The following is a 22,793-nucleotide window of genomic DNA, read 5'->3' as shown; positions in this document are numbered from 1 at the left end:
AGCAATGGTTTGAAAAGCAAAGAGGAGAGGAGGACTCAGGAGGCAATGTACCTACCAATCCAATGCAGAAGAGACAGTGATAGTGATAAGGATTGTTTTCTTGCTTACATTTTGCTATACTTCTTTTGTGGTTGTCTGAGTTCCAAGGAGGCCCTTGCAATTCTGTAGAGCAAGTAGTTGTCATTTTCCAAGTGCCCATGAAACCTGCACAGGAAAATGAAAGCTCTGGAAGCTGCAAATAAATTTGAGCTTGAACATAAACCTGCTGAGGCTAATAGGAAGTTTTGCCTAACACAGGAAATTTGGAAAAAAAAATCCTCCAAAGCAGAAGTTGCTTATTCTTCTTATAGCAGCTTATCTGTGAAGGTGATATATAACTTATCAAGCTTTGAATAAAAAAAAAAAAAAAAAAAAAAAGAGAGAAATAATGAGTTATCAGAAATGATTCATTTTCTTTCACATCTGTATGTTGTTTACTGGGACCAGCTCTTCAGGAAGTCTGCACTCCTCTGTGTTTATTCTGCAGAGTTTTACTTGTAAAAAAAAAAAGAAAGGCTCATCTGAAAGGCTCATCTGAAGGCTGCTTGAGCCATGGTAACTGCTTGGTTTTGTCATGCTTATTTAAAAATTAAAATATAGGTATGATCTGCAGCTTTTTTTTTTTTTTTTCTAAAAGAAGCTGCTGTTCACCATTGTACCAAGAAACTACTTTTTCCCTTTTAAATGAGGCCTGGATCTCCTAGGAGATTAGAAGCATATTTTCTGAAATATAGGATCATTTGATGCATCTTCTGAAATGATGTTTGAGAAATAGCATGTTTGAGAAATACCGTATCTCTTTTCAGTGACCAGCAAGCAGCATACCGCAGTGTTTCAGTCTTCCCTTACAGGTGAGGATGTGTAGCTGTGTGAACCTCTGGCTTCAGATCCCATCCTAACAGTGACAGTGGAGCAGTGTAATCTAAACACTCCCAAGTGTTAAAAAAAGGGGCAGTTAATTTGCTTTAGGAGGTCAGTATTTTAAGGTGAACTCTTGTATGTTGGTTGTCTCAGTGACAGGACTGAAAACAGTATGTCTTCAGAACACAGTGTGTTCAGGTAATCTCTGGGTATGTGAAGGTTTCAAGGAATGCTCTCATGGGAAAGAATAAAATGCCAAACTAGAATGAAACTTTTATAGACTACAAGGCCCTCTGCCTCCTCTCCTGGCTGCTTTTCAAATGGACAGCTGTGAGCCATATCTAGGAAAGAAGATGGATAAAATCAGAGTGGGCTACCTGCTCTGATGCTTTGAGCACCCTTTCTGATCCAGTACAAGGGTCATGCATGTACTTAAGTTGGGATGCTGTTTCTAATTCTTCTGAAGAAAGTTCATGTTGAGTTGCCCCGGTTGTGAGACTATTTTCATTTTACCACAATTTTATGGATTATTTGTAGACAAGTACTGGCTTCTGAAATGCGTGTTTGCATCAGGGAAAGGAGATCCTTACTGCATGTGTTCTTATTTTATACTTGGACTGGCAGTATGCCATGGATTCCCCATGCTGCTGGTCTGTTGGAGAGTGCATTTCTGGTCTCTCTCTTGCTTCTCTAAGGTATGAATTGTTTTTGGTCATTTGTGTGTTGGGTTTTTGTCAGGTTTTGTTTGGTTTTTTTGTTGTTTCTTCAACAAAATCTCCTCTTCAAGGAGGAGATTTAAATGTGGTCTTTTTCCTTTTGGCTTTGTAAATCCTTTGGAAGAATTTCTGTATGGTCTCACTCGGGTTGAAGAAATTGTTAAGCAAAGCTGTGACTGTGTGCCAGGGGAAGTTTAAGTTAGGCATTAAGAAGAAATTCTTCACAGAAACAGTGATTAGATACTGCAGTGGGCTGTCCAGGGACGTAGTGGAGTCATCATCCCTGGAGGTCTTTAAAGAAATATTGGACATGGCCCTTGCTGTCATGGTATAGTTGATGTGGTGGTCTTCAGTCATGGGTTGGACTTGATTTCAGGGGCCTTTTCCAACCTAATTAATGCTGTGATTCTATGTGTGATTTGTCTGTTCTGCAGCTGTGTGCTAAGTGGTAAAGGGCTGCTAGAGTAGTTTCCATTCTGGATGGGGTACCTGGGGATGGTACTGGCCCACTGTCCAGCTAATCCAGCTGTTGTCTTGAGCATATGAACAGAAGTGATGAAATTCAGGATCATTGTTGCTATGCAGGTACCAGTTTATGGCAATGTCCAAAATGTTCACTGATGTTCAAAAACTTTCTGCTAGTTGCTTTGGGTATGAAAGATATGATGGTCCCTAGCATGTGGTTTTCTCCTTCCCCCAAGACCACCATGCTGTGGAGGAGAGAAAGGACAGCACCACAGCTGCCACCTCGTCTTGTATCTTGGAGGAAGATGCAGACATAGGCAGGGTAACTGTTGAGCCTGTGGGATGCAGCTAGTGGAAGCCTTGGTGTGATCCAGGTGAGAGCAGTGGGGTGGGTGAGAGACTAAAGAGCACCATCAGTAAAAGTGAGGGACAGCATGAGGCAGAGGTTAAAGTCCCTGAAATGGGTTTTGTTTGAGACACTGATGGAACTCAGTACATCCTCCTCAGAGGCTGCAGTTTTAAAACCCATTTCATGTAAAACCTCTCCACTGAAAAACTGAATTCTAACTTTAGCTCTTTAAAAATAAAATCTTTAAAAATAAAAGACCTTTTTATCTGGGTTTATAGAAGAAGTACAAACTTCTGTTATGTATGTGAATTAATGTAATGTAATTTATGTAATGGCAAGCTTCACATCCACAGCTTCTCTTGCCTGTATTTTCCAAGCATGTTCATCATCAGTGGAGGTGTTTGGTACTTGACAACATAAGCATGCCCTGCCTACTTACACTACTAGAAAGGTGCAAGACCAGTGATGTTGGGCTTGGTGCCATTAAATTACAGCACAAGAACTGTATGGCTGTAGGTAAACAGAGACATTAGATCTCGAGCAAGCCTAGAACCGAGGAAGTGGTAACCGTTCAGGAAGAAATTAAAAGAAACTTGGTCTTTGGTGTTCTCTCTAGTCCTCTCTTGTGTATGAGCAGAGGGAGAAATTTCATGGCAAATGTAGCATGCAGGTTATCTTTGGAATCATCTCTAAGCAGTTTACTGTAAGATAGGATGCAAGACTTTGTGGGTTAGGGCCTTAGTTATAGTGGCATATTTTACAGAGAATTACTTGAAAAAGAGAAATATTCCTGCTTTTAACAATATTAAAATTCTTGTTTGTTTTCACATAAAGGCTTATTCGTTCTTTCTCTGTTCATAGCCTTAAATGGCCAAAAATGAAGTTTTACATGTTTTTCTTTCATTTCCCAATTGTTTGTCTGTAGGCTTTTTTTTTTTTTTTCAGTAATGATATAAGTAGAGAAGTTAATTTTCACCAGGGAAAGTCTTCTGTAAAAAGTCTAGGTGTGACTTTACTAGGATTTTTCTAAGGAGAACACCAGAGTATGAAAAGGGTGGAATTGTAATTAAATGGTCTTTTTTCCAGTGTCACTTCTGACTGAATATGCTGAAGACAGACAGTGACATAAATGAAGCTGTAGTGTACCTCTGTGAGCAGGGTCTGTGGTTTAAAAGTGCCCTGGAGCACTTGGCTGCTGCTGTAAACTCCATTGGAAATTAGTAATTGGAGCTGTAGGTATTATGTCTGGCCAATATGTAGGTCAGTGCTTTTGTCAGTTCAGAAAATTTGCACTTTAGTACTTCACACTGGAAGTGGTTTTCCCTTAAAGCCAGGCCTTGAGAGAGGGTCCTGCTGCAAAATCAAGGCTGGCTGTGGTGCTGTTGGACTGCCCTGGTGGGCTGTTGTCAGCTGTGCTGCCTGCTCTGCAGCCTCCCAGGTCTGAGAGCTGTTTGTGGGATTGGGGGATGTTTGGCTGGTGTCTGCCTTGGAGCAGTGGCGTGGAGACATGCAGGCCAGGCTGGAGGAAGGTCTTTTTATGCAGCGTGGATGTTGATGCTAGAATTCAGATGGAGGGGAAAAATGCAGGTGTTCAAATTATTCTTGCAAAAATATAAGTAACCTGGCAATTAAAAAAAATAATCTGGAAACTAGAGAAGATAATTAGGGATGATGTAGTATTTCATTGAGATGTGAGGGAGTAGTCCAAATAATATGACAGTTGGCAATCTCTTAAGCGCAACTTTGGCACTTTTTTTTTTTTAGCCATTTTATAGCCATCATGACAATATTATGGTCGACTGGGATGATTTTGAAGAGGAATGTTTTCTGCTAAATTGGATTAGCTTTTGGCCTTATTTAAGGTGATGCCTGTGTATTTGGCACCTTAGACTGTGTGCTGACCAAGAACAAAACCCTGCCAGTGCATCTAGGCAGATAATACCCAGCCAGTGCAAGAGTGAAGTCAGCAAGGCTGAGCAACTGCATGCAAGGGGGGTTATGTAAAGCTGGGTGTGGAGCAGCCTCCTTCGCCATGAAACACAGCTGACTGCAGAGATCTGATGTGCAAGGAGCTGTGAAAACATGCTGCCAGGGAAGAAGACTTCATGGAATAAGAAATCCTGCTGTTGCAGATAGATGTGCTAGTAGAGTGTAAAAGCAGACACTTGTTCAAGGATTTTCTTTTGTCCTCACAAACAAGAATTCATGAAAATATCCGGAGCAATTTTTCTTTATTTACTAAGAGATTTGGAGGTAAATGTGTACATTTGCAAATTTTAGTAGTATAATACAGTTCAGTCATTTTAATTAACTGTTACTTGATAATGTAAGTAACAGTAAATTGGATGAACAAAAGTCATATTACTTACAGTTCAAAGCTCTAAGACATTCAGAATTTTTGACATTAGAAGCTGTTATTTAATGCAGATTTTTTCTTATGTGTAGTGATTTTTCAAGTTCTTACATATGTTTTGGAATTGCAACAGTTTAAAAGTTGTAACAAGTTGTTTTCCTTTATGTTGAGTGTATCTCCAGTTAACCTGTGATGTAATTCTGGCACTATCTTTGAGCTGATCCTGTATATAATAACACTGTTGAATGTAAAAACCCTGAAGAGATAACATGGGGTGCAGCAGCGTGCATCCAATAAAGAGCAATGTGGAAATCAGTCTGAAACAAGAGAGGAGTGGGCAGCTTCTCCTTGCCTTGTGTTGTGCAGTCTCCTATAGGCTTGAAATCCCAGTGCATGGTACAACAGCATCTCCACAGTGCTTATCTCTTGTGTCTACAAACAAAAGAAGTGAGCAAGAGAAAATGACTATGCTTGTCCAAGGGAGATTGGTTCTGTGATCATGTGTAATCAAACATGTAATCAAACATTTAATAAACTACTTGTATTTTTCCTTCTAATTAGTTGCTGCCAATTATTGGGATTGAAGGGTGAGTTTCAGGGCGGAGATGAACAAATATAACCCAGAGAAAAACAACTAATTGCTACTGTGCCTTTGTGTGGCTGCCTCTCCAAATCCTTCTCAAAAGCTGCATCAGCTGTTTATATGTCCACCCCCTAAGTGATAAGGACAATGGTAATTTGGTAGATTAGAATAGAAATGCAGTTTTTCCTTTTCCTGTAAGAGGAATTGAGGTTGTCTTTTAAAGTCATCGGCATGTTGTGATCACATCAGTCTTTTAGTGGGGAGGGGCAGGTGCCAGAGCATCTAAGAAGTCCATAAAGGGAAGCAAATGTAAAAGATGCAGCTGAACTGTTGGCCTAAGGCTTTTTTTTTTTTTCCTAAGAGGGAGAAGTAGGATATGAGTAACTGAGCTCAGGTATGAGGTAGGATTTAGTTGAGGCAGCTTCTAGAAAATCTGAGGCCCAAGAAATTGTCTGGCTCTCCCAGTTATGGGGTGTAGCAGACATCCCAGTGGATCTGAATCTGGGTTAAAGCAGAGTCTGGTTAGAAAATGTAATAGCATTTGCAGGGTTGTGTATCAGCTCCTGCATGCCCTGGCCAAATTTGGAAAAGTTGTCATCTCAAAACACATGTGTTCGGTCACTGATGGGAACGATGGGTGTAACAGCTGCTGTCTAGGCTAAGTCAAGAAAAAAAAGCAAGGCCAGGATTAATTAGAGGGCCCTCTGTGTTTGTGTGTACCCCAGCACCAGTGTGAGAGAGAGGAGCAGCAACACCTGCCGAGGAAGGTCCGGGGTGTGGGGGACAGCAAGGCACGTGCTGTGGGTTCTGGCTCATGGCAGAGCTCTGAAGGGACCTCTGGGGCAAAAGGCATGCCTGGAGAAGGGCTGAAGGTGATCAGAAAAAGAACGTTTGGTTCACAGAGATGGGATGCTCTAAATTTCTTGCAAGCAAACAGGATTTGTGTTGAACTTCTGTCTTTATCATTCACTTCACCTTTCAGACAGATGTATGTTTTTCTAACAGCTTGGATAAAAACCAGGCAGTATTTGTGTTTTATGATTTATCAGAGGGTTGGGTTTTTTCCTCTTACTGCACTGTTAACAGTCCACTGAAGCAAACAAGAAAATGGGTGTTCTGGCACATGTATACGTATGCTATTGCTTAAAACAAGAACCTTGTGGACTGAAAGAAATAGGGAAAATTTTAATCTTTCTCTAAAAGCAAACTTCAATGTAATCTAAAGTAGATAAAATGCATGATAAAATAGATGTATTTATGACACATACATAGATGTGCTTCTCTGAAGTAGTCTAGTCACCATGATGGAATTTTCACCAGCTAGGGTGGAGATTTCTTGAAGATACTATGTTGTGCTTTTCAGGTGCAGAAACTATGGTGAACAGGGAGACTTTTCTTCCCACTGTCTGATCTCTGGAAAGTTTGTACTTTCTGACCATGTCTGATCCTGTGCCTATCCCTGCTCAAAGCTTTTGGTGTATTTTCTGTGAATCTTCATGGTCTATATTGCCTTGATATTAAGAAGTTGGCAGCAATACCTTCTTCTGTATGTTGGATTTCCAACTCCTCAAACTGCAGCCCTATCCAATGAGATCAGTGGAAAATTCTGTTCTCTTACCTGAATGCTTTTGCTCAGGGTGTGTGTGTTGGGCTTTTTTTTATTTATTCTTTTTGATCCCCACCCCAATTTTCACATTACCTATTAAAATTATTCTGTATGCTTTATAATAAAGAACATTTATTAAATTGCTGTCTCTCATTTAGATACTTTTTCTTGTAAGGACCATACTCAAATATTGTATGTTGCAGAAATTTTCTTTCATTTTCAGGCTCATGTGCAGACCATGAAGAATATTCACTGCAGCAGTGTCAAATGCTCTATCCTACTGCTTCTCAGGGAAGTTGGCCACACGTCAATAAATGGAATATTTTCAAGCAGTGTGATCATCACTTGTTGGAAGCTAAGCTCTCATTTTATTGTGAACCTGTCTAGTGAGACTTCCAAATAAAGTAAAATAATTTTTCTTTGATCTATGTTCATGTAGAATTGAGCAGAAGAATCAGTTACAGTGGAGGAAAATTGCCATTATTGGTATTGGCATCTGCATCTGTTCAAATGGAGAAAAGCAATTCAGTTCACATTTCTTTAATTTGTACTGTGTATTTTCTGCTGAACATCATTTTTCTTTCAAATAGAGTAGCAGACTGCAGAAGTGCACTTCTCAGATTCTAAGTGCTTGTCTCTTTTTCACTGATGTGGTTCATACAGTGTTTGGGGAAGCTGCATAGTGAAATAAAGGTGAAGTCTAGTTTCTGATGATACTGAACTGCTTTTAACCAGCTTTTTATTTGGGGCTTAACCAGCCATTCCTCTTTAAAATAACAGCTGTATTCATAAGTGCCCTGAAATAAAGGTTGAAGCTTGAAATGCATCTCAAAGGAACAAACAAAACAGAAGCTGACTGAGTAAGTTATGTGAGCCTGAACTGATGCAGAGTTTGAAGGGAAAAGCTTTCTAGGAATGCTAAACCTTTGCACGGATGTCCTTTTAACCTGATTGTTATTTGTGCCAGTGCATTATCTGGCCACAGTAACTTCCCTGCAACAGGCTCCTGTTATTGCTTATGTCCGTGAATCTTGCATATGCAAACAGTGGTCACTTGGTGAGTGTAAAAGACAAGAAATCACAGGGGTTTCAAAGGTGATGAAACTTAAGGGAGGCTTGGTGTCTGACTTGTACAGTGCCAAAACACAGTCCCTTATGGAGAGGAAAAAAGGAGTTGCAATCAGGTTTCTTCAATGAGCAGACATGCTAATTTTCTCTTGTTTGTATAATGAAGTTTTGCATAAAGAAAAAAGCCCCAGACACCTATATATCTTACTTGAAGCCTGGCTGGAGATGAATAGTCATTTTTGCATGGCAAGTTGCTGAACTTAAATACGTCTGTAATTTCTGCCAAAAAAAATGCCCAATCTCTTTTAGAGATCCAAGAAATGAAAAAAAATTTGCACATTGCACATTTCTCATGCATGTCTCAGTGGGTGTCTGCCCTCTATAAAAACTCCCAAAACGTTTATTCAAGGCTGTTTGCCAAAGTCTTGGAAAGTTGCAGAGGATATACAGCCTTTGGTTTCAGAGTTAGTAGATTAAAGGCCCTTTCTAGGTGAAAGCTGGCTTGGCAGACCTGCCTTTCTCTCTGTACCCCTTGGCTTTAGCAGAGTTGAGGTGTGCATTTGTTTTGCCTTGTGGTGTGCGGGAGATCTGCAGAACCTGCAGCACCAGCCTGGGGCCCGGCAGAGCCTCCTATCGCTGGCCATACTGAACTGGTGATCTTTGTGCTGTGAAGATGAGAGCAGCTGAAGCTTCTTCTCAGAACACCAAGGCACATCTCCAGTTTAGAGATAAAGATGTCACATGGGACAGTGTCAAATGCTGTGCACAAGTCTAGGTTGATGGCAGCAGTTCCTCTTCCTTTGGCCACCAAATTTGGCAGGCATAATTTGCTAGCTGTCCCAAATCACCTCTGTATTTGCCAAGAGTCTTAGTATAGTTTCTAGGACGATCTATTCCGTGATCTTGCTGGGAAGTCCCCTGTGAGCTTGAGGTGTTGTGAATGTGAGGCTGTTCTGTCTACACAGGGCCTCAATCTGCTTGTTCTCCCTCGTCAGGTGGTCTGTGTCACCTTTCCTGACCCATAAGCTCTCACTGTGCTCCTCATCCATTCCCAGGCAGAGCTCCTTGCACTCCAGCTGCTTATTGACATACAGAGGGTGACTCGCTTGCCTGTCCTTCCTAAAGAGCTGGAATCCTCCATTCCAACTCTCCAGTCGTAGGAACCTTCGCACCACGTTCATTTGTTTCTTGAAGCCTTCTAGAAGCTTCTGCAGCAGGAGTTTTTTATATATAAAGATGAATACTGTGTCTGTCCCTGGAAGGGATATTGTCTTTGGCCTCGTGATTCTACTGCCTCTTCTCAGGTCTCTTTGAGCTATCACTGATGTCTCATGACCTTAGAAAGACTTTTGAAAGGGATGGGTCATGTGTTTGCTTTCTGCATGTAAAGGGTCACATTAACATTGGGGTGACTGGGGAGACAAAGGGAACTGGGAGCAGAGAGGACATGTGTGCTCTTTGCAGCACTTAAGGAAGCAAGCAGTTTATTGAAGCCAAAGGATGGTACTAGAACAATTCAGCCTGCAAATTTGAAGGACTCTGACCTTTGGGAAATTAATGTCTTGTAATGGAAGATACAGTTCCAAAACAGCTTGGTTTGAAGGTGGTTGTTAATGAGGCTGTAAAGAGATCATGGGGTGTGGCTGCTTGCCATAGCTCGGAACTGGATCTGATAATGTCTGGTGGGGTAAGCCCATGGCTAAAGGCTGAACCCTGCCCAATTGCTTATAGTTGTCATCAGGTACTAAATCTGTCTTTGAATGTCTGGTAGGATGAATAACTTATTGCCTTTAATAATTTTTCTCTGCAGCTGTTAATCGCTCCTTTTTCCCCCTGATGTTTTTTCATTGTTTTTTTTTTTTTTTTTTTTTGTCTCAAAAGACTGTGGTTAAAGGTTTTCTATCCTGCTGGGAAAGTAGCAAGTAGAGGCTCCCAGAACCTGGGGTCACTGGTTCCAAGAAAAGAGTCTGGCAGAGCTCAGCAGCACTGATCCATTTTAAATGCCTAGTTTAAAAAGAAAACAGATTCTTTTGAGTTTGTATTTACTGGCTTTTTGGTTTTTATAACTTGGGATACACAGATTTTATTTCTACACTAAGTGGGTTTTTTTTAGTGCTGAAATTAGGAGTCCTGTAATGTTTCATTAAACAGACTGAAACTTTGTCTTAATATTTAGTGACTAAAGGCCATTTATTTCCTTTAGTTACTGCTTACAGTGCCTGTTTTCTTTCTTTTGTGGCTTTTCCCGCCCTTCTTCTTGAATGTCTGAAGCATTAATGTTGGATACTTCACTTTGTCATTGCTCTTTCAGGATAAAGGGTTAGTGGGTTTCCAGCTGTATCTTTGCTGTGAAATGCTGGTGAATGTTTGTGTGTGTTGTAGTGGAAATTTATGGCACTGCAGGTGAATACCAGAGCTATGCTGCTGCTGCTCTACCAAGCTCCTCTCTTATTTTCTAGTCCCTTTCAGGGCACTTTGTTCTGATACAGCACTCTTAAAAAAGCATTTTTATGGCTGTAAATAGGATGATATAATGCTTTGAAGATGTGGAGAACATGAGATGGTTCTACCAAATGTCATGTGTGAATGGGGTGGTGGTGTGAAAATCACTTATGGTGTTGTAGCATCTGATGTATGAGGGCTTCTATTACTTGGACCATTCCCTGTTTATACAAACAAGGAAAGAAATGCACAAATGTGGCTGCCTTTTGTGAAGTTTTATCCTACTTGAAAGGTCTTCCATGACAGCCTTGGGGTTTTTTTAGCCCACCTAAAGAGCACTTAGAATTTGAAGTGAGATGTTTTCTCTCCTGTATTACATTAGCTGTACCTACCAGACTGTAAAGGTGCACTCTGCTGCCATTCTTCTTTGGATCTGTGATGCTTTACAGACTGAGGAAATTGATAACTCCCTCCCCCAAATGCAAACTTTTGATCCATTTCAGACATAAAACTTTCCATAATACAGATTAGTGGAGAAAAGCTTGCTAAAAGGTAAGTGTAGTTGGATATAAATTGGTAAAAATAGCTGATTAATTGCGTCCTTGATAATCTATGCAAAAAACCAAACCACAAAAGGTCCCCCTGTTACAGCTGTGTCTGGCCATGTTTCAGATGCCCTGAGATAATGTCCACATGCACTGATGGCTGTGGCTGCGAGCCAGAGCCCCTGGACAGCCAGCACCCCAATATCGGAGCTACTGATTTTTTGGTTTTTCCCTGATAGACAATAAGGTGGAATCCATCAGTGATGAAAAATAATAAAAGAAAGGATTGTCATGAATATTTAATTAAAAAAAAAAAAAAAAAAAAAAAGCAGAGTATTCTACTGATGGAAAAGCTAAAGCAATTGAGCTGTGCTTGCCTTTATGCCAGGAGGGGAAATGGGCTGTCCACAAGGTTGTGGCTGTCCAGTATTGGCTTGTTTTCAGTGTGGTGGAAAGTCTTAGTGGCTACAGGTTTTTGCTCTGATGTATTAGTATTTATAAGCTCCTTTGATGCCAGTATTGCTTTTCTGTGAAAATGCTTTTTTTAATATTAAAGCAATACATTCTTCTTCTTCTTCTTCTTCTTTTCTACTTCTTTACATGGGAAATTTTCAAAGTGATATCTGAGAAAATTAACTTCACATACGATAGAAAGATTGGCTGTTACTTTTGAAATTGTAAATTCCATTTGGCATTTTTCAATCTGTCACTCAGACCATACAAGAAAAACAATTTGCTTAATTTAACTATGATGATGATGTACAACCTGATAGTAATTTTTGCTCTTTTAATTGTAATTCACTATGATATTCAGGTCCTAGATGTTGTGGGGAATTAGTCCAAACTGTGTACTTTGAGTATATAAAAAAACCCCATCCCAACCCCAAACATTCTACATAGTTTGTGGATGTGGTAAAACCTCAATTCCAAGACATTGATCAATGTGCTTTTAGTAACTTGATATTGAATTGTTTAAATCCATACATCATTCCAACTTAAACATGAAGTCAACTAGCACGGCAATTATTTTAATTGCTATTGCGTACAGGGAGGCTTGCATTATCCAGCAGAGTTATTCACTGGATTCAGGTATAGAACTAATAAGTTGGAACAAGCTTTTGCATTTTGTTTGGTACTGCAGACTAATGCAGCAGTTACTTAAATGTTTCTGGTTTTCCTGTAAATGTTGCAGTGTGTAGATGATCTTTGAAATGAAATGTATTTTAAAATTAGCGACCTCTAGGAATGTAGTTTTGAACTGACCATTTTTCAAATGTCTGTTCAATGAAAGTAGACAGACACAGTCTCTCTTTGACACAGCTGAGTTGCCTCTTCAGAGGCAGAAGGGAAATACAGTTAATAATGACCTTTCTTTTCTCCTCAGAAAGAGAGATTTGTCAGGAGGCAGCTAGGCCAGCTGGGAAGGGGAGCCCTTCCCCTGGCAGGCAGTGGCTCACTTTCAGACTGCAAGGGAAGCTAGAAAGTCGTGGACGACACCATGAGGGACAAAGAATAGTGGTCAGCACATCAGGTGAAACAGTCATCCCATCCTGTCAATCGTGCCCTGCCTGTCCTCTGCTAAAGAAACAGCCCAAAGGAATGTACATGAGAGTTGTAGGATGTATTTTTCTTACTGGCTTTTTAAAGCACAGTAGGAAGTGGTAAATGGTCCATGGCTCTGTCAGACTCCCAGCACAGTTCATTCAGCAACAGTCTTGTCTCCATTGTGTGTCCTGCACAGGCAACCCCTTGTTGGGGAATTATGGCCCACAGTCTGCTTCATTCTCTCTGTTTACTCTGTTTTTTGAAGGTCCTAGAGTTTCTTGTGCTTAGGATCAGCTTTCTTTCCATGCCTGACCCTAAACCCTTTTCCGGTGACGTAAGGCGGTTTGTGTGGTTAGATGGTGCATGCTTGGTTGCATAAGGGATATCTTGCTGCTGTGACCTGCCTGCCTGGCTGAAAAGCCTGAAGTCATTGGCTTAGGAAATCTTCTGGGCAGAGAATCAGCTAATGACAAAACTGAGGTGCACGTTGGCTTGACATCCTGATTGTTTGGATACTTCTTGTTTTTAAAATAACTTATTTTCAAATTATGATTTTTTGGTAGAGGATTTTTTCCCAAATTAACTAGTCCTCAAAATGCTTCTATGGTTTCTTGTCCCCTGGGTTTAAGTAGAAAAGGTTCTCATATTTCTGGTAAAAAAAGGACATCCTGCTCCCCTCTGAAAAGGGGAAGACCAGCCTACAAGCCAGCCTTGGTAATTGCTTCCTTGTTCCTGTACCTTTTTAAGCATGTGTGGCATTGTACCTAAGAGCAGGCAGCCCTTCTCTCCCTGCCCGTGTGCTGTTCTGGCTTCTTCCCTTCTGCTGGGACAGTGCAGTTGGTTTCAGTAAGTCCCAGAACATTTGCAGAGTTCATTTTGGGGCGATTACAGAAACCATTTGGACCGATTCTCTCTCAAATGGGTTTGGCACCCAGCTCACGAATATTTATCTTCCTTAAAGTAGAATAAAGCTTATTCAGTGTGTATGTAGGCATGACAAGAAATGCAGCTTTTGCCATCAGTCACTGTCCTTTCAGGGATTGTGGTGCAGTTTTGTCTGAAGCTTGGTGTATTTCCATGGTAGCGTTGAGTTGTTTTGCTTACTCCAGGGCACATACAGCAAAAATGTTTGATTATTTTAAGTTTCAGCTTATAATACTTGGAATGCTTCCGAGTAGTCTGATGCCCTAATTTATGAAATAGCATTTCCCCACCTGATTTTTCCTATTTTTCTTGCTTAGCTCTGTGAAAATCATGGTTTCAACAATTTGGCTATTAACTCTTTCTCTACAAGATTCATATTTTTTTCTCACCATAGAGTTGGAATGCATCTGGCCAGCCTCAGGTGATGATCTACAGTAGTGCTTCCCACACAACAGTGGCAGTATGTTAATCACCCGCCACTTACAGCTACTGCTATCTGCAAGAGGGCTTTGAAATTCTTTGCAAGAGGTGCTTGGTTTCATTTTTTCTTTTATTTCCTTGCTGAGCTCTCACAACAGGCTCTCTCCTGTGTCTGTGCATCGAATGCTGCTTCTAGGCCAGAGAGACTCCAGACTGGTAAAGTGGAAGAGGGGGCAGTTTGTGTCATAGATGCTGATTGATTGCCTGTCCCTTTGGGCATCCTTGTAATGGCCTCCCAAAAGAAAGACCTACTGTCTTGGGTGGAAAACTGGAGAAGTCATTGTGTATTCAGCAGTGTGCAGCATTAGTGACTATGGACAACAACACAGACACTCTTAGATAGACAAGCATTGAGGGCAGAGTTAGGCATGACCTCCCCAAAAAAAAGAGACTTTAATTTTCACATACAGGGCTAGTGGGAACAAGGAAGAGAGATTTCTGTCTTGTGCTCACTGTGGCTTTTCATTTTTAAGTTAGATTTCCTATGTCTTCAAAGTGAGAAGATTCTAACTTACTTAAATAGCCTGCATGTACTGGGAGGAGGGCATGGAGCGGGAGTGGCTGGGCTTTGTGCCAGGATTCAGTTCTGCTCTCAAGCCTAGTGCAGAAATGGTTTGTTTTGCTTGATAACTTGTCAAAGGCAGTGACTGAGCATTGTCTGACTGCATGTACCTGAATCTCAGTTCTCATACCATCAGAGTAGACATCTCTCTACAGATCTACCTAAGTTGGCTCTACCAATTGCAGTTCTCAGCATTTTGGTGTATAATTCATAGGCCTCTCCAGTCTCTCATTCCTGGCGATTCAGGATCACTGGAACGATTCTCCATATGGCCAAAGGCTAGGTCCTTTCTGATAAACACCAAGTATTTGAACTGTGCTCTTGAAGGAATCAAACTGACTGCAAGTCTTTGAACTGAAGTCCGGGGTAGCATCCTGTGTATCAAGATGATGGGGGTAGAATAAGGCTGTAAATAAGAGGATAAATGGCTGCAAGGTGCTGTGTTCATTCTCCTTGACATCTATACGTGTATCCTTGGTTCAAAAGAAAAGATTTGTCAAGCATGCAGAATATGCTGTGGTGCAATTTGCATGCTCTGAGGGCAGATGAGAAATGAAAAGCAAACTAGATCTAATTAAAACTGAGATGCTCCCTCCTTAATATCAGCCACTTCCTACCTGTGCTCACCTGACAGCCCTGAAGTCCCAGCACTGCAGCTGCTTAGTATTCATCTTGGGTTACTTCTGGGGACATGACTCAGAATCTGCCAAAGTGCTTCCTAGACAGGGAATGAAACTGAACAAGTGCTTTCCTGAATTTGAATCAGGTTATTAGTGCAGATTTTTATTGTTTGCATTCTAGTATGAAGCAGTGCTTTTCCACTAGTTTTTGCTTTTACATTTTCCTCGCATTTCCAACACTAACCTTTCCTTTTTTTTCTTCCTTTTTTTCAGGAAAAGAGGCGTAGAAGTAGTGCAGGTGAGTAAAAGCTCTATTTTCTTGTAAAGAAGGCTTACTGATTTTAAATGCTGTCATTTGGATGCCAATATGACCTGGGCTTAATGATTTTTCTTTCCATTAAGTTCTTTGTAACAGATACTGCTTTTGGAAAGACAGGATTCCCCTTTTAGGAAGCATGTGTTGAGCCCACATGCAGTCCAGCTTAATAGGTGCCTTAGTGAAAGTGGTAATGCAGTTAGGCTTTTCTTGTGTCTGTCAATTAATAAGTTCTGATAGTTGATTAGGTGATGTTACTCTTTTAATTGCATTCATAGAATGCAATTAACAGAAACAAGATCTGCCCTTTGAAAAAAAAGCTTTTGCAGAAGGAATGTTCTTGTAACCCAGTGAGCAGTGAAATGATACTAAAGTGCTTTCAAGTTGTGGCCCATCTACAGGTAAGTTCAGGTGTTCACTACATTTGTTCTTTCCCAGGTCTGAATGGTCATATTTCACACAAGATGTTGCTTAAAGGATGGTGTCGTCTTGTGAAAGGAATTATGTTACATGTCAGCTGTAACATAGAGCACTGTAAGCCCTAAAAGATGAAGGGGAACATGCTCTTTCTTTCTGGCTTATTTTGTATGCTTAGAAGAGCTCTATGTCATAGGTTTCACTCTTGCTGATATTTATCTGGTGCTCATTTTGAACTCTGAAGTGGTGAGTTCCTCACTGCCTCAGTAGAGGCGACAGAGGAGAGAGGAGGAAAATGGTGTGTTAGCCTTGGGTAATTAAGGTTGCTCTGAAACCCATGTGGAAGGTGCTTCTCAACACCAGCAGGGAGCAGGAGAAAAGCACTTAACAAAAAATAAATTGAAAAATCAGGCCATGTTGTTTTAAAGAATCCAATGTCAGAAAAGACTTCAAAACTTCTCATTGCTAGTTAAAATGATGTCTTTCAATTATGAGTGGTTGTCAGAGAACTGCATTATGTTAGAAGGACAAAGGGCATGTAGTTTACTGGCTGTATTTAACCTTTCACCACTACAGCATCATCTTCCTTTCCTGTACCTCCTATTGCTCAGAGCTGAGGGGCAGTTTCTTTCACCAGTTTTGATAATGGCATTACCAGACTGATAAAAACAAACCAACATTTACAAAGCTCAGTTTGATCAGGAGCACTGGGAGAAAGGTAGCCCATATTTATGTCACTCTCTGGGAGACATTATTATTTTATGAATACCCCAGTGTATTACAGTCCAGTGCCTGCATTTGTTATATGTGCCTTGCACCTGCACTGTACATTTATGCAGCAAGGGACTCATATGAGATGAATTCAGTGATGCATCACTGTTGAGCAGAGGGCAGATTCCGTTTTGCCTCATGGATTAAAGTTACTGTCCTTCCACAGGTTTGTGTAGCTTAATGGCTAGTCATCAGATAGACACAAAATTATTGGAAAGTATTTATTTATTGTAAGAGCATTTTGGGAAACATTTGGACAGAACTAGGCAGGACTTTGTCCCTATAAAAATGCTTTATGGTCTCATAATTCATCGTCTCATACTCGACAGCGTGGTTGAGATGTCAGACTAATGTATACTGGGAATTTGTGCCCCAAAGGCATACCTCAATCTCTGGTGCCTGCTGCTCTGCTGGAGCAGGATGGATGGAAGTGTGTGATCACCCTTTGCCTGTCACTTGCGTGTTGCTTCATATATCCCAATGCATGTGCTTCAGCCAGTAGGAAAAGTATCAGAAATGGGCTCTTGCTTCACCCCTTATTGCTTGAAACCTTTGCTTGAGGCACCTCACATGATCTGTCCCCCTAGCCCTGCTTCTAGAAGGATTGTCTTGGTGTCCATCTGGTGCACAAGGTTTGTTTGACAGAGGGAATATTGTCTTCCTGTGTAAAGCAGCAGCATTTCTTTGATTTGTTTCCTTTGTCCTTTAAAGAACGTGTCCTGTTAGAGAGAAACCAGCTCTTAGGTCTGACACTAAGCGCATAAATCAAAAATCAAGATACACAGGATGTTTACCTAATTTCTTCTTCATATAAATTCAGAATTTTTCTGACGCAGACTTGCTTTCCACTAAGAAGTAGTGAGTTGGAGGGTAAGGTTTAGTTACTGGCTTCTAGAGAGCAAAGCACGAGCAACTGGTATGTGCTGACTTCTGTGAATATACATCAGATCATTCTTTTCCAAAGATGTTTCACAGGAGCAGGAAAGGATTTTCTGCTACTAAAGGGAAGTCTTGGGAGTCTTCAAATAAGCACCTGTGTGACTTCTGTTTCCTTCCTGCAGGGAGGATTTAGGATAGTCCTCTCTTCTTTGGCTAGACAGATTAAATTCTTTTATTTTGCTTTCTTAGAGCTAATTGTGCTGTACAGATTCAGTGAGCTGCTGCTAGACAGCAATTAACATTTCATGACTTGTGTTCAGGTTTTGTGTTTTGTTTTCTCTCAGACTTCCACTTTCAGCAGGGAGAGTGGTTCCAGCTTTCTATTTTTATTGAGTGGGGAAACATGCACGTCCTCCAAAGAGAAATAAAGCAAGAACAGGACTGGCAATGGGATGCTAAGCAGGCATTCTCCTTTAGCTAGCAGTAGGACCCTAATTAAAGCACATTGAAAACAAACAGAAAACCTCTCAACTTGCGTGGTGATAAATAATTGGGTTTTTTTAGAAATACTGATTAATTTCTAACATAATAAGAATTCACTGTGAACTCAAGAGCTGAAGTGTGCAACATTATATAGTACAACTGAGTAACATCCACCAAGCTAGCTGGCTTAGAAGGTGGTACAGTAGATTAATTAAATTAAAAGCTTTCAAGGTTATGAACTTTCCAAAGACAATATGAGTCTGAGCCTGGATCCAAACATTTGGGAGCCTGAATAGGATTAGCTCATTTCTGTTTTTCCGGTGGGCATGGCAGAGCTCTGAGTAGAAGCATCCTTAAAATCTGGCAATGTTTTGGATCTAGGTTTGGTTCCTGCAGCTTAGATCCAAGTCAGTGGGGCAGCCGCAAAACAGTGTTGTATTACAAGGAAAAAACCAAAAAAGCAATTACTAGCTTTTCAAGGTGGACTCCTAACAGAATACAGTGCTGCATCTTTCACCTAATTATGGGGCATTTGCTTATTTTTTTTAAGCAGGGATCACTTGAGTATCAGGGTGCTTTTTGAATTAGGGTGCTTACTTGTTTGTGCCCCATAAGGAACACTCTGTTCCAGTTTTGCAGGAGGAGAGACTGGAGGATGTGTCCCATTCCTCCCAGGGAACCTGTTGCAGTCCCAGCCCCAGTGCTGTTGGGGTCTGTGCTGCAAACCTGTGCTGCAGGAATTCCAGCTGCAGCTGTCTCAGAAGGGTGTGGGGCTATAGCTTGTGCTGTTGTGTGGGCATGAAGGCAAGAGCAATGAAAGGTGGTCAGCAGGGCTGGGGTTGCTGGCTCTCTTCCAGTGAAAGGCAGCACCAATTCAGCTGTGTTTAATCTTCAGGCTGCATTTAAAGTATTCTGAATGAAATGCTCTTGTGGTTCCTGTGGCAGTTCCAAACCTTCTCCCTTCTTACAGGCCCTTCCCACCCTTTGCAGCTGCCTGCTCAGCTGGCGTGGCTTGAGCTGGTGGCCAGAGAAGGGTAGAGGTGCCCTGAACAGGTGACAGACATGACCAAAGCCCATCTGCCGTGGCCTGCAGGCAGTTGCTAGGCAGGCAGCAGCTGACAAGGCTGAGGCAGAACAGCTCTGGTGCTGGCATTGGGGTGACCTGCCAGAGAATGCTTAAACTGAAGCATTTCTTTCATCACTGTTTCAAGGGGAAGACTGCTTACGAAGCTATGCTGTGGATAGCTGATGAGGTGTTTATCATTAAAAAAAGCTATTTTCTGCAATGGCATCTAGCAAATTTTATGTAGTGTCTTAAAAGTAAAGCTGCTTCTGATCTTGTTCAATTTCTAGCCCTCCATCACTCAAATTAGTGGAGGGCAAAATTTAGGATTGAAAATTGTCAGTTCTTTAGCTAGTGAAGTAGCCAGTTTCTTATGACTGTACTCTGGTAAGGGAAAGAAAGAACATCTACCTTGTTTTTCAGGAAAAATCTGTTGGCTTAGTTTGAAGAATGTTAGAGTGAAAACATGTGCACTGAAGTGGAAATCATCACAAGTACCTCTGATAGAGACATGCATTTATTTTTGTTTCACAAGCTATGCAAAACCAGAATAATTAGCTGCAGCCCTTTGGCTTCTGACAAATTGCCAGTTTGGTTTTTGTGTGACAGAGTTTGGAGTCTTTGTATTTCTCGTGACTTCAAAGCTGTTTCAAGCGCTTCCACACCCAAACTTTCCTTGAGCTCTTGCTCGCATTTTTTACTTCTAAAATAGTGAAGATTCCCTATTTTTGGGTGGGTGATTTTGGATCAAATGAACACTAATGCTCTTCTATCTTAGAAGGATGTTCTAGTCAGTTGGCTATAAAAGTAGGATTAGTTGTATTTCAAACTGCAAGCTTTTTAATAGCAGTGGGATATGAAGGAAAGCATGTTTTCTGATGTGGAGTAGCTGATTGTAGTAGTTACAATGGTCTTGACTGCTGTCTTGTTTTTCCCTCAACTTTCTGGGAATAGAGATATTTGAAATCTTTTACTTTGGAAAAGAAGACTGTCCTTTGAGACATGGGTTTTCTTGAAGCCTGCAAAGGAGAATTCAGGGTGCCCTCCATACTATTTAATTCTTCAATCAAAGTGGAATACTAATGACAATGGTTTCTACTATTTGTTGCCAGGGAACTGTTGTTTTCTAGAAATGAGGAGAGGTTTATTTTCACATGAAGTATTAATGGAATAAGCTTGAAACAGCAGTGTTCTGACCGAGAAAAGGAGCTTGTAAAATACGTATTTGGTAGCATATACAGAAAGATGTGACTGGCAAGCTTCCAAAGCAAGCAAGGTTGTTGAGATGTTGGAGAGTTGGCTCTCTAGTACTGGGAGAAGAAAGTTTATTTTTACACGCATGCCAGGCCTTCAGTAAAGTGCATGTTTTCCTGAGAATGGCAGCCTGCTTTGCCATCAGTGCATTTTTGGAAGTGGTGCTATAGAGGCTCTCCAACCCTTCCCAGTCTGGATTGTGTTAGGTACTTTGCATGTGTTTGAAGGTGGGGGACCACTGCTTAAAATCTTGGAAAGATCCTGATACTTCTTATTGTCAGTGCTACAAAGGGTGTGCTAAGCACACAAAGTAGGGTCTTCCAAAAAAGTGCATTAATCTCAATTTGAACCCAGAAACAGCAGAAATGTGGAAGAACAAATCCCAGGCAGAATCCTCCCCCTGATCCTTCTCAGTAGGGGAGATCCTTCTGTGTGAGACCTTTGTGGTAGCTGAGAAGCAGCATTGCCCAGCAGGAATGAAGCACAGGTTCCAGTGCAGGGAGAGATGACTTTGGCACGATGCTTTACATTGCATCAGCACGCTGGTCAGCGAGGTACAGCATGGCCCTTTCTGGTCCTCCGGGGAAGAAGAAAAAATACACATCTGTTTGGGCAGGGAAGGAAGACACGACTATGGAACATTCTCACCGTGTGGATTAAGCAGATTAAATGGACAACAAACACTTATTTCTAAAAATTAGTCAGGGTAAGCCAAACAAATAAAATGGCATTTATTTTCACTTTTGTTGAGTGAGTGAGTGAGTGAGTGAGTGAACCATGAAGAAATTTTTGTGTCTCAGAGAGAGTCTCTTACTGACTGGTTTGACTGCTTTCTTTAGGTGGTGAATCCCAGTAGCCTTGGAGAGGTGTGGGTTCTGCAGTCAGTTGCAGACAGCACCTGTGTGAGTGAAAACATTACCAAGATTTAGAAATCTGTAACTAATGCATAATGAATGGCTGTCGGGTTGGAGCCTGTACTTTTCTGGCCAGTTCTGCCCAGCACCTTTGTCTGCCCCCCACTCCTTGGTAGGTAGTGATGAGGCAGTGATTCCTAACAGTGCTGAAGGCAGAGAGTTGGGAAGTCCTGAGTGAAAATCTAGTCCCTGTGGGACCTCTGCCAAAGATGTTGGTGGCTGTAATGGGATTGAAATTGCAGTGGGGAATTGCCTTGCTTTGTCACTTACTGCAGGCACTTTAGGCAAGTCCTTTACAAATTCTGCCTCTGTTTCCTAATGGAGTTAATATTCCACATAGTGGAATGCCATTTAAGTTACTTTCAGATATCTATATGGATAGATTTAAAGACAAATGAGTGTGTGAAGGAAAACAGGGCTGTTAATTTTTGAAGACTGGTGTATAATATTCTTTCTGTCATTAGCATTTCTTCCCAGATACTTCTGTGAACTGCAAAGCTTCATAAATCCCTCACCAAGAAAAGGTATAGATAAAGTAAGACTCTCAAACAAATGCTGGCTTGTAAAACTATTTGCCTCTTTTTGGAGCATACAGTCCCAGTCTTTGCACAAAATAACTATTAGACAGTGCTTTTTTGAGTCATGTTTATTGCAAGTGCCTATTGGCCAACAAGGACTTGGCTTTGAGTCTGCACTAAACAATAGAATTATTTGTCTCACTGGATGCAGGTGTTGTGATATGGTATCAAAACAGGCACATGGAGTGTGTTCAGAGGCACGTGATTCAGGAAATGCCTTATTTTAAAACCAACCTGTCTCATTTGTGCTTTTGCTGAAACTGCACAGTCAGTGTTGAAGTACAAATATGCATGTAGCTCTTTTGACCTTTTCTGAAGTTTTTTTCTTGGAGTAGGAAGGATGGGGAGTTAATATGATACCATGACAAGGGTGACTGTATCTCTGACCCTGTACTCTCCCAGATGAACGCCCTATCCTTTGTATGTTTTGGGAGTGAAGTCATGCAGTTCTCTGCTCTGTCAGAGTTGCAAACTTATTCCTGTCACAGCAGTTGTAACCTTGCCTTCAGTCCTGGGGTTTGGTTCCACAGAGATGTTTTTTAGGAGCAATGACTCATGCATCCACTGTAGCTCAGACTTGGTTGCTTCCAGCAGAAGCTTTATAGAGAGAAACTTGTCAGAACAGTGGAGGAGGCTTGTGTGTATGCCTGTCTTCCTCAGTGAGGGTGCTGGTAGGTCTGAACTGCAGAAGATCAGTGGAGCTTGAGGAAGTCTTTTCAGTGCATGTTGACTCTTCTTTCTCCAGCTTCTGCAAGACTTACTCCTTTGATCTGTGGCCTGAGATAATTGCATCTGAAAATATTGCATGCTTCTTTGCTCTTCTGGCACTTCACAATTAAAGGAGATATACATGTTGCAAGAGTGAATGGTTCCAGCAAAACCTGGTGCTTAAAGACATTAAGCCCTAGAGTTTATTAGGTTTTCCTGTATTTGGTATTTAGCCTTAAACTAGAGAAATCT

General features: G+C 41.2%; 1 protein-coding gene across 3 annotated transcripts in view; it reads left to right on the top strand.

The window, feature by feature from the left end:
* Positions 1-22,793, top strand: part of ITPK1 (inositol-tetrakisphosphate 1-kinase) — a 142,500-nt gene that overhangs the window by 15,620 nt on the left and 104,087 nt on the right. For all 3 annotated transcript variants that reach the window (XM_041471865.1, XM_041471866.1, XM_041471867.1), the window contains exon 3: positions 15,432-15,456. In XM_041471865.1, coding sequence (XP_041327799.1) covers positions 15,432-15,456 — 25 coding nt within the window. The remainder of the gene's footprint in view (positions 1-15,431; positions 15,457-22,793) is intronic.

Source organism: Pyrgilauda ruficollis, unplaced genomic scaffold (assembly GCF_017590135.1).
Source record: "Pyrgilauda ruficollis isolate IOZ18807 unplaced genomic scaffold, ASM1759013v1 scaffold28, whole genome shotgun sequence".
Lineage (NCBI taxonomy): Eukaryota > Metazoa > Chordata > Aves > Passeriformes > Passeridae > Pyrgilauda > Pyrgilauda ruficollis.
Note: the sequence above shows the minus strand (reverse complement) of the source record. Positions and strands in the feature narration are given on the sequence as shown.